This window comes from Octopus bimaculoides, chromosome 8 (genome assembly GCF_046866305.1).
Source record: "Octopus bimaculoides isolate indiv1 chromosome 8, ASM4686630v1, whole genome shotgun sequence".
NCBI classification, from domain to species: domain Eukaryota; kingdom Metazoa; phylum Mollusca; class Cephalopoda; order Octopoda; family Octopodidae; genus Octopus; species Octopus bimaculoides.
Window position 1 is genome coordinate 53,946,513 of NC_142935.1, and position 13,018 is coordinate 53,959,530.

The 13,018-nt window shown below is 35.9% G+C and overlaps 1 protein-coding gene across 1 annotated transcript; it reads right to left on the bottom strand.

The window, feature by feature from the left end:
- Window positions 1-5,970: 5,970 nt before the first annotated feature.
- LOC106875750 (trafficking protein particle complex subunit 6b) lies at window positions 5,971-9,488 on the bottom strand. The gene has a single exon (XM_014924004.3). The coding sequence runs from the start codon at window positions 8,480-8,482 to the stop codon at window positions 8,015-8,017; it is 468 nt and encodes a 155-aa protein (XP_014779490.1). The 5' UTR covers window positions 8,483-9,488; the 3' UTR covers window positions 5,971-8,014.
- Window positions 9,489-13,018: the final 3,530 nt, after the last annotated feature.

Here is a 13,018-nt window from a genome sequence, read left to right on the forward strand (position 1 = left end):
TTATATATATGCATGTGTGTGTCTCCTTGTCCAGACATCATATGATAGTTGTGAATGAGTATCTGTCATACAAGCAACATCATTCATTTCCAATATTCTGAAAAAATACATCTGAGCATGGAGAAATATTAACCTTGCTTAAAAACAGGTGAGGGTTGATGACAGGCAGGGCATCCAGCTGTAGAAAATCTACCCCACTAATGTCTATGTGACCCATGCAAGCATGGAAAAGTGGACATTAAAACGATGAGGATGTCTGCAGAAGTAGGTTAAGTAGTCTCTAAACTTCAGTGATGAAATAAACTGATTGAATGTGGGAATGCACCTACAAAGCTTCCCTCTGAGACACAAGTCCGGGCAAGGTCGTTTCTGGAAGACCAGCAGTCTCCCATGCATACCAACCTCCCCTCTCCATGCCACCAATGTTACCCACAGAAAAGACAGAGGCCAGTACAACTCATTTCTACAGCTGAGTGAACTTGAGCAACGTGAACTAAAGTGTCTTGCTCAAGAACACAGCATGGTCCAGGAATTGAACACACTACTTCATGACTGTGAGCCCGACGTTCTAACCACTGAGTCATGCGCCTTCACAAACTGATTTAGTGACAGAATTGTTTTAATGGAAATAAATATTATTTTTGTATCAAAATAGTAGACAATTAACTAGAGTTGGTAAGTCAAACGATGCTGATTTTGGAATCAGCAGCCCACATATATCCAAGAATGTGAATAACTTCTAAGGCACCAATATGTAAGGAACAACTGAGACTCCCAAGTTTCAGTACATAAAGAGATTTGTTAGCATAAAAAGGAATCTACTGAATTTCAAATTATTTCAGAAATTCAATCTGGGTCTGAGTATAAAATGAGTAACAAATTTACTTGTATGAAACACCTGGCAGTTTGTTGTGCTTGAAAAGACATGTCAAGCTAAGTAAATGCGGGGTTGCCCTTGCACACAAGCTCATCCCCTGCAACCCTAATCTTGTGGTCTTGCAGGTGCTGGTGCCACATAAAAAGCACTAGTGCCAGTGCTGCGTAAAAGCACCCAATACACTCCGTAAAGTGGCTGGCATTAAGAAGGGAATCTAGCTGTAGAAACCTTGCAAAAACAGCCTTTCAGCTCCTGTCAAACTGCCCAACACATGTCAGCATGGACAACGGACATTAAATGATGATGATGATAGTTGCTTTTATCATTTAGTTGAGTGAAAAAAAAAGGTGGCAAGCTGGTAGCATCACTACGAAACTGGACAGAATGCTTAGCAGCATTTCTTCCAGCTCTTTACATTCCAAGTTCAAATTCTACCAAGGCTGATTTTGCCTCTCATCCTTTCAGGGTTGATAAAATAAGTATCAATTGAACACTGGGGCCAGTGTAATCAACTCCCCCATCCTCAGAGTTTGCTGGCCTTATGCCAAAATAAGAAAGGATTAGTTTAGTTGAGGAAACTGTGGCACGCTGACAGAATCATTATTACACCAGACAAAATGCCTAGCAGGATTTTTTCTGGCTCTTTAAATTCCGAGTTCAAATTTTGACAAGATTGGCTTTGCTTTTTATCCTTTCAGGGTCAATAAAATAAGTACCAGTCAAGTACCAGGGTTACTATAATTAACTAGCCCCTTCACACAAAATTTCAGGTCTTGTGCTTATAACAGTTGAGAAAAAAATAAAAAGCAGAGTTCATGACTTTTGTGTGACTTCTTTGACCTCTACTTCTCAATCTTTTTGACTTTCTGGGAGACTGGAGAATAAATAATGAAAAAAATGATAACTGGTGCATTTGTAATTCATCATCAATGTTTTGACATCCACTTTACCATGCTTGAATGGATCAGATGGAATTTGGTGAGGCAGATTTTCTACAGTCAGATGTCCTTCCTGTTGCCAACCCTCACCTGTTTCTGAACAAAGTAACATTTTCCCCATGTCCAGACATATTTTCCATGGAAGATTGGAAATGAGCAACATCATTTGTATGAAGAGGATACTCATTTACAGCCATAATGTCAAGACAACAGTACATACAAATTTACTCACATATATACACATACACATATTTGACAGTTCTTTCAGATTACATCTATCAAATCCACTCAATATTATTGATAAAATCTAATAAAATGAGTCCTTTTTTCTTTGACTCTCTTTATACTTGTACATTATATAATCCTTAAGCTTAATGTCAGTAGCCATCCCCTAGTTTATGAAAAAAAAAATACAAAAACCCTTGCAAAGAACTGTGCACTTCAAAGTTCTAGCGATGCGGTGTTTGGCTGTTATACACATGCTCACATGTCCGAGATAGGAAGCTGCACACTAGGGAGAGAGAGCACTGTGGTTCATGCAGTGCTGACCCTGGTGTGCTGGTGAAAGGTAATGTTTCTTTTTGACTTCGCATGTATTGTGCTTAAAAACATATTCTTGAATGTGATAAAGTGTAGAATTAGATTATTATCCTACTTCCATCTACAGTGTTGCTGCCAGGATTTGAAAAATAGGGCAGATCCCCCCACTACCATTTTGTTATTTAGGGGGCATTTTTGAAAAACAAGGGGCAATTTGCAATGGTGTTCAGTGAACAAATTAAACACACTACCTGGCAGTGGCTAAAATGCAAACCGACCAAGTTTATGTATAAATTATCTTTTTATATGTTTGTTTCCTTTTACACAATATTAAAACAATGGCTAAACATTTTCTGAAGCAGCACCCCAACTAATTTTATCTATGAGCCACCACTGGTCCAAGGTACCATGCAGTGAGACTGTACCCAAGACCACATGGTTGAGAAGCAAGCTTCTTAACCACACAGTCACACCTGTGCCTGATTAAATTACATAAAGTTACTGGTATGCCTCACATGAATCGTTATATACAACTATGTATGTGTATGTATGTATATATATATATATATATATATATATATATATAACAATTGTTCACCTTGTTTTATTAATCATATTTGAGTAAATCAGAATAATGACTAATATGTGTTTTAAGACATTCAAGTATTAGTATGTTACGGAGATGTACTTGCATACCAAGCGTTTTTATCTGTGACTGTGTGTCGAATTTAAGACAATTGCATCATAGAAGACACAGGTCAGCCATTCAGAAATACACAAAGACCATTAACTTCACTTAAACATTTATTATTTGTAATGTGGTATTAAAATTTTCAATGCTCAAAACTGCGACCTGGACACTGACAAGATTTGTGCTGCACCTCAGTTTCAAGTAATGAAAATTTCACCACCATATAATAAACGCTTAAGTGAAGTTAACATTCTTTGTGTGTTTCCATACGGTAATTATCTGTATTTGTATGAACTTTCTAAAACCTTAAATTTTAGTTTTAATATATATGCTACAGTAATGTGAGAACTTCTGTCTTTGACTGGTGAGGTTGATGCTTGTTGATAAAATAAGGCCCAGGAAGGTATTCCAGAGTACAGGTACTTATAATCTGCACTAATTTATGAGTAACAATTTCAACTTTCTGCATTTGCCAGACTAGTTTACTAGTACCTTGCACATTAAGTATTAATAAACTTGTTCCACCTATACTAATGTACAGGTACCTGTATTTCATTTAATTATCTAAGTAAATTTAATATTTGTTTAATTTAGAGTGTGTTGACAAAGGAACTTGGAAAAGCTTTGGAACCAAAGGTTTCTGAAAAATCAATGTTATTCATGTACTGCAGTTTGGAATAGGAATGACTACAGAAACTGTTTATTGTTTAATCCTTCAGTGTTCAGATAACTTTGTAGAATGTGATGCTTATATATTCACATTGTTTTAAATTAACCATGCATTGTAACATAGCTTTGAGATTTCAATGATGTGATTCTTTATTTTTTAAGAATGATGTTGTTGGATAACTGTGTTGTTGGATAACAGGTAAAATATTTCAGTCCGATATGGTTAGATTAAATGCTAAAGTAGGAACAACAAAAGGAGAGGCTAATGCACTGAATTGGCTTGGGCAGAAGTGGTAGAGTTATAGTGAAGAAAATAGTTCTATTAAGCATTGGTTTAGTTGCAGGAACTATTAGAAACCACATCTATTTAACTAAATTTTGTAATAAATGTCCTCACTTTTCCTTTACTATTCCAACTCTACCTGATACAGATCTTGAGTCCTTCAATGAAGTCTTTTGTGGTTGCCATGACCTGTTTGAAACTGTGGTCCCTAGCTTCAAGGCAGTGAAGGGAGAAATTTTTACCTGCGGTATTGAACCATCAAGTGATCTGTAACAACTAGAATAACATAACAAGCAAAAAGATAAGGTAAGAAGAGGGCTTGTATGTGGTTGGTTGACTTATTAGAATTAGCAGCTAAAACTTCCTCAAATCTTATTTTTCCTTCTTTAAAAAGAGGATGGGCACACTGAATACGCTATGTCTGAAAACAAAAGACAAGATTGTAAATGTTGGAACAATTCTGCTCACAAGTCTGTTGGACCCAAGCTAACCTCTTGAGAAAGAAAAAAAAAATCTGGTATTTATGAAATAGAGAGAAACCTTTAAGAAGATATAAAATCTAAGATTATCAGATCAAACTAATAAGTCATGGTTCTTAAAATATCTGACATGCTGAATATCTTCTACACATCACCAAATATTGAACCAACAAGGTCACTCAATCTGTGAGAAACAGCACAAATTTTCCAGAAATTACACCCTACTGTTTTATGAAAACAAAACAAAGAAGGACACATTAGATAATGTTGTTTGAGATAAATAAAAAGCTGGTATAGTGATGGCTGGAATATCATTGATGATAGACTCACTTAATCAGAGTTCAACAGGAGTTAAACAACCATTACCATCAACAAAAACTAGTTTACCATTAATAATGGTTTCAAATTTTGGAACAAGGCCAGCAACTTCAAGGAAAGAGTTAAGTTGATTACATCAACACCAGTACTCAACTGCTACTTATTTTATTGATCCCAAAAGGATGAAAGGTAAAGTTGACCTCAGAACGTAAAGACAGATGACATGCTGCTAAGCATTTTTTGCTCAGCATACTTATGATTTGCTAGCTCATTGCCTTAAGTTTACCATTAATAATAATGATAATCAACATCCAAACAGCATATACAATTCCTTTCATCCTCATCATCATCATTTAACATCCATGTTCCTGTGGATGGTTTAACAGGTTTTGATGGGGGCCAAAGATTGCATCGTACTTTGGTGTCTACTTTGGTATGGTTTCTATAGCTGGATATCCTTCCTGAAATCTACCACTTTACAACAAGTACTTGGTGCTCTTTTTGTACCATCAGCACCAGTGAGGTCATCATGCAGCTCGCAAGACAACGAACTCCAATGAAGTGGGGAAAGATTGTCAGGTTTATGTTAGGAGATGAGTTAAAGTATGAGAGACTGGTGGGAGCACATTCATCATCATCATTTAGCATCCGTTTTCCATGTTCATGGCATGGGTTAGATGATTTGATTTTAACTGGCATGCTGGAGACTGGTAACCAGGCTCCAGTTTGTTTTGGGCTGGTTTCTAAGGCTGGATGCCTTTCCTAATGCCAACCACTCCACAGAGTGTACCGGATACCTTTTATGTGTCACCAGCACAGCTTATGGTCAAATTTTTATTTTGAACATTGAAACTGACAAGGCCTTGTTTCTGTAAAAGACCAATAATGGGTTAAATATTTTGCAAAATCTACCTGGATGCTTGATGTCAATCAGCCATTGCCCTTAAACAGAAAAAGTACCCGGAATGGGAGCCCCAACATGTGCCATCTGGATCTTTACCCATTATTCTTACTGGGAAGCTAAGACAGTAGCGCTATCCCTTGGTCAAAATGAACAATAGGGTGACAAAGGAGTTATGATGGGTTTCCGAGTTACTGTAACCAATTTCTCCACAATTTCTTTGTACCTATCAATAAAGATCAATATTGTGAAAGAAATACATTAGAAAAAAAGGTTTAGAGGTTAATATGAAATGGATTTAATTGTGTTCTTGTGAAGCATTCTTCAAATACAAAAACATAATGATTTCATCTTAACATATAATGGTTGTATAAACATGATGCCTTATAACAGGAATTACATTTTTAACTAAAAGAAAAATTATATAATTGTCATTTGTACTAATTTCAAATTATAGCTATCACAATATAATGTTTGGCATTCTAAGTATCTGAGATAAAACTCCCTAATAATCTAACAAAACTGTTGAGTTTTCATTTTTTTCAACTTTTCACATCTAAATCTCTACACATTACCCTAAATATATACATGCACAACACCTACTGTCCAGACAGTGATGGTCTGGAATCACTTATAATCCATACTAATTAACACTTATGTACAAGTAACTGCATTTCATTTAATTATTCAAGTAAATTTAATATCTGTTTAATCTAGAGTGTGTTAACCAAGCTGACCACCTCTGGTTGGGAAAATCAGTAATTCAAAAAAACTTTGAAACCAATGGTTTCAGAAAAACGATATTGTACCTGTATCACAAAACCTGCATGTGGATTATTACAAAGGTTTTGCAGTAAAGAAGTTTCACATTATTTCCACTAAAAAGGATGGAAATTTCGTTCACATTGTTATGCTTTTTATGAAAGTTAGGGTTGAGAGAAATCTGAAAGAGTTTCCTACCTTGATGAAATTTCTGTTGCTAAAGAACTACTAGTAACTTAAAAATTATTCTACCGATACCTAATTGCTTTTCACTGGCTCATTATTTTCTATTGAACTAATATATGAGCAGCTTTTCCCAAAGGGTAAGCATTTTGGAATGATTTTAACACACAATTCTCATTTTAACTATCAATTAGTACAACTATGGCGACAATAAGAAGCAGTTACAAAATATCCGCTTGGTGCCCTTGCTAAGAGGGAGCTTCAGTGTGGTCACGCAACTTCTAGAAATAACAGCCAAACCTTTTCTTAACTCGCACCCTACCAGCTTTAAAAAAAAAAAAAGTAGGAGGAAACACATTAGATAATGAAGTTTTGTATCCCAAAAATAATGACACATCATTTCTGCTCATAGGTATTTTTGACCAAGACTAACTTGGGACAAAAAGTAAAATAACGATAATAATAATTAGATTTGAGAAAAGTTAATATTTCAATACTAACATATAACTGGTAGCTTTCGGAAGATAGCAAGATCTTCGAACTTAAGAGCAAAGTTAAACTAAATAGACATCCGATATTTTAATAGTAATCATTGTTGTTTGTGAGAAATTCAACCCAATCAAATGATCTGTAATTCTTAATCACAAATGAATCTTATCTTTAAATACAAACAGAAGGATTCGATACGCTGTTTATAGTGGTAAAGCATTGTCAGCATTCAGTAAATAGATGATAAGTTTGGATCTTGTTGTCCCTGGCTGGATTATATTTCTGGAAAAAGCATACGGACAGAAGTCCTTAACAAAAAAAACAAAAAACAAATAAATCATAATAATAATAAAAAGATGTTCTCATGAGATAAAATTAATATTACATTGAGTTAACAAATAATACATTTTAACAAATGTTTGCAGAAGAAATAGTGACGGAATCTCAGCACCACCAATTCCATCTGACAAATAAATTAATCATACAACCACATACATATAAGACATGGAACGGAGATCGCAGCTGGAATGTGTCACTGATTGTTGTTACTGATGAAGTGAGTGATACTGGTTACAGAGTTGCGCCGGTTTTTACCAAAGTGCTTTCCGTAAAATATAAATGGATCTTTTTAAAAAGAAAGTTATTTTTACAATATTTTTTTTAGTTTCCAAAATGGCAACAACTCTCTTTGTGTTATATATAGATAGATAGATACACACACTCAAAAAGAATGCATGTATAAAGAGTAATCCTATCTCCACAGTAACACAGTAGAAAACTTGGTTCATCGACTACGTATGTCCGGAATATAAATATTACCACGACATACTAATCAACAAGACAGAGAGATTGTGATAACATTATCTAAAGGCATGACTACATCACTAAAGTCTTTGAATATGGATCTGGAATTTGCACGATGGCATAACTGTAACTTCAGCTGTAACTACACAGTTGATTCCCAAATTGGAGAGGGCTCCACGTATAATACCACAAGACATGGCTAAATATTTTGGGGCGTTTTCAAGATACTGCTTTCCTGAAGATAACTGCACAAGAAAACGAAAACGGTTATCAAGCAATACATACACTCCCATGTGATTGGTACGTAGGTTATCCACTTGTTTTTTATATACAGCCATCCAAAAGTCTTTACATATAAATTTCATAGTGTCTAGTTCGTCCTTATATCGGGGCCAGTCGCGAGTAAAGCGCTCCACTAGCGATTGTCCGACACGGAATCCTAACGATTCTAGGTGTGAAATACAGTTTTCTTTCTCGTCTTTTGTCGCCGTTCGGTAAACATAGTTAATTATTTCCATGTGTAAAAATTCAAACATAACTTCATCCATGATTTATATTTATATTCCGAAAATTTGACAAGAAAATAACCACCTACTATCAAATCAAACTGTTGTTATAAAGAGCTCTTCACCGGAAGTTCTCAACAGTTATCTACCGTTAGCTGCCACTTGTGTAGCAACCCAGCTTCTATATTGATTCCTGTTTGCGTAAGGATTTTAGTCCGCGATAACTTTGGGATGTGATAGGGCAACAGTCTTCAATCTTTGCACCTCGGACCGGTTAGCCAGACAATTTTTCCACTGACCGGGTAATCGCGTGCATAACGAAATACATTGAAATGCATAAGATATATGATTTAATTATTATGTATATAATGCAAGTTACCTGCAGACTGTGATAGTCAATAAAATAGAAACAAAATTTTAGAATTTGTTCTTTCTGTGCGGTCCGTTACCGAATAATCCATGGCCTAAGACCAAATGATCCGCGGTCTCATGGTTGGAAACATCTGTGAAAAGGTACTTGACAGTGGAAGGGAATAGTTTACTGAATCGATTCTGTTCATTACTACTACTTATCAATTTTGAAGGGCAAAGCTTTGTCTCACCTGACGAAACTTCAACTCAGTATGTGGAGTTGAGGGAATACTTAATTAATTTAATGTATTCAATCTTTTTATTACAATTCTTCCAGACCAATTTTGCTAGTGTAGATAAAGTCGATTGAATCGTCATTAGTATTGTGCTGATGTGCATTTTATCAAACTTCGCTGTTTGATAAGTAAAGTATCTCCTGATAAGATTTGAATTAAGTAAAAATACTAAAAGCAAATGCAATAAAGCTGTTAGTCATCTCCGAAACTGCCTCCTTGTGAAATACAAGATGTTAAAGTGTTAACTATACTGATATTTAGTGTGAGTCTGGATGCGCCGCATACTCCCCACTACCAACTTTCTTTTCAAGAAGATCCATTTATATTTTACGGAAAGGACTTTGGTAAAAACCGGCGCAACTCTATGACCAGCACCACTCACTTCATCAGTGACACATTCCAGCTGCGAACTCCTTTCTATGTATGTCTTATATGTATGTAGCTGTATGATTAATTTATTTTTCTGGTGGAATTGGTGGTGCTGAGATTCCATCACTATTTCTTCTGCAAACATTTGTTAAAGTATTATTAGTTAACTCAATGTAATATTAATTTTATCTCATGAGAACATTTTTTTATTATTGTTATTTATTTATTTTTTTTAGTTAAGGACTTCTGTATTTCTGTACACTGGTAGATTGTTAGGATGGCCACATCAGTTATGGGCAAGTTGGACTCAGGGTATAGCAGTTGCTATTATTCTGCATTTGTTGGCATGTGCTATAATCCTCAGCTTGACTGGCATATGAAAAATGCATAGCGGGTTGCATCTTTCTACTGGACCAACTAATTGAGAACTGTAGGTTAGCCCAATCAGAGCTGGCCTGGTGCTACACAACTATAAAACAATGAGAGAGCCTCTACGTGGCAGCCCAACTTGCTAGAAAATTGGCAAAATTACTCTATATTTTTAAGAAAGGAAACCTTAGATCAGGTAAGGTGGGGGTGGGGGCTGGAGGTACATTCACTATGTCTTTAAAAAACAGATGAGATAGTCGTAGATGGAGTGCTTTTATTCTTACATTGGCTTAACTTTTTCTCAAACCTCTCTCACCATCTAAAAATATGATGGTGGGATATTTGATAGTGCAATCCTAGGTATATCCTATCTGTGAAAAACAATAAGGTTATGGCTTAGGTATCTTTGATTACAAGGGGTGTTTTTTTTTTTTACCTAATTAGGGCTGAACTGAAACTAAATAAACAAGAACAACTTAAAACATGACACTAGTATTTATAGCAAATTAAAAATATTAATTTTAACTTAGCAAAGCATGAGGCTCTATATTTTAATGAATGCCTTTCTCAACAGTATTGGCAACATAAATGAAGTGAAATTTTATCCCAACAAGAATAGAAACTATACCAAAATCAACTTCCTGAGAGCTTATCTCTTCATAGTAAAACAAAAATGTTGAGTTCATACAAATATGTAGTTCTTTAGTTTACAGTGATCATCGTCGTCATCATTTTACCTTTCACTTTTCCATACTCATACAGATTAGATTAAACTTGTTGAGGCAGAGTTTTCTATGAACAGATGCTCTTCCTGTTGTCAACTGTTACCTGTTTTCAATTAAGGTAATATTTCCCCATAACCAGACATGTTTTTTGCTGATGGCTGATGCTCACATCAACTATCATGTGATGTTAAGGCAAAGAAAAGAGCACACATATATATATAAATATACTTATATATACATGATGAACTTTTTTTTCTTTTTCCACCTACCAAACCCACTCACAAAGCTTTGGCTGACTCAAAACTATAGTAAAAGATACCTGCCCAAGGTTGGCTGAACATGGCAACATGTGGTAGGAATGCAAACTTCATACCACAGCCACACCTACAACTGGCAATCTGCCTAGAAAATGGAATTACTGTTCCTAATTAACAGGTGATTTATTATTCCTATTTATTTTGTCATCTTCATACTTTCCCCAATGATATTACCTATATGAATGAAATAGAAGAGAAAATGAGTTGCTCGTAAAGAGTCTATCAGTGCTGAACAATAAAAAAAGTAATACTGAAACTGAAAACATCAGATAAGCATGAAGCACAGTTTCCTGCAACTCTATATATAATGCCATTTTAAAGCATATGTATGATGCGCATACAGGGTGCCCCCTAGGTTTTGAGGTACGTTACTAATCTATGTATGCTATGACTTGATGTCAATACAAAATACTTTATGCTTCAGTGTATTGTCTTGGATTAATCCTGTCTACAGAAGAAACAGTGACGGAATCTCAGCACCACCAATTCCATCTGACAAATAAATTAATCATACAACCACATACATATAAGACATGGAATGGAGATTACAGTTGGAATGTGTCACTGATTGTTGTTACTGATGAAGTGGGTGTTGCTTATCATAGAGTTGTGGTGCTGGTTTTTACCAAACTACTTTGCCTAAGACAAATCCTGTTAACCTAACCCCGAATACAAGTGTACCTACTTATGGTAGGCCTTACATATTACTCAGTTTAACGCTACTTACACCTGGGCCTTACTTATTAAAGTTCTTTACTCTTTAAGGACCGTGGCTATCAGCAACTTTTCTCTACTGTTCTTCACTCAGGGCTGTCTTCTCTGCTTCATATCTTTCCCTGAGAGAATCCCTTCCACCTCTATGTCTTGAATTGTCATTGATGCTTCTTGGTTTTTTTACTTGGTGGGAGTTTTGGCCTATGCAAACCCATTTTAGCTTTGCAAAGAGGTGGTCCATATTAATTTTGCCTCTCTCCTTTGGCCTGCCCAGCAAGGAGCTTGTGTTTCACTAGCATAGCTCTCAGGGTCATTGAGGCACACAACATCACACCATAACAAGAGTTTGACCTTGTGGTAGATGCACAGTTCTGACATTGACAAGTCCCTTAACTCCTTGGGGGTTGTTGGGGCCCTGCAGCCATGCAGCATATCCAGGACAAGAAAACCTGGTGGAACCCATCCCTCTCTGAGCTAAACTCATTTCTGCAGCTGAGTAGACTGGAGCAATGTGAAATTAAGTGTTTTGTTCAAGAAGAGAACAGATAGTCCAGTCCAGGGATTGAAACCACAATCTTACAGTTGAGAATCCAATATCCTAACCACTAAGCAACACATTTCCATTAATGGTACTCATTTCTACAGCAGAGTGGACTGTAGCAGTGTGAAATGAAGTGTTTTGCTTCACCTGGTCCAGGAATTGAAGCCACAATCTTAGTCATGAGTCCAACACCCTAACCACAAAACCACACACCTCCACACTGTTCTAGGGTAGCATTAGTGTTTAAGGAGTTGACTCTGTTGCAAGTTTTATTATAAAAAATCCACCAGTTCCCTCACTCATATATGTCCAGGTTGGGTATCTGATATCAGTCTCACTAGTCTGAAACAGCCTAGGAAGGTTATAAGCATTTCTTCCCTTCTTTCTCCTGATATACCTGGCTCTCTGTTGGTTACAACAATGAGTATTCTAGTTGATTTGATCGGCCAAACAGCTTGCTTGTGAAATAAATGTACAATTGGCTGAGCACTCCACAGACATGTCCCCTTAATGTAGTTCTCAGGGAGATTAAGCCAAATGTGACAAGACTCTTTGAATTTTTTTCCAGCTGAGGTGACTGGAGCAATATGAAATAAAGTGTCTTTGCTCAAGGACATGACACACCACCAGGAATTGAACCCATGACCTTATGATTGTGTGTGGAAAACCTCAACCACTAATAATCAAGAAAAATATCTGCTGATACTTCGTTTTTGTATCTCCTGATAATTGATAAATTCACAGGGAAGTGAAAGGTAAACAATATTTATTTCATATGTTTACATATGAAATTAATATTTTTTACCTCTCACTTCAATTGAATTTTATTAATTATATATACACTCTACGACTGTGATTCCTAGGTTTTTAGAGGCATAGTGATGTTAGATTATATC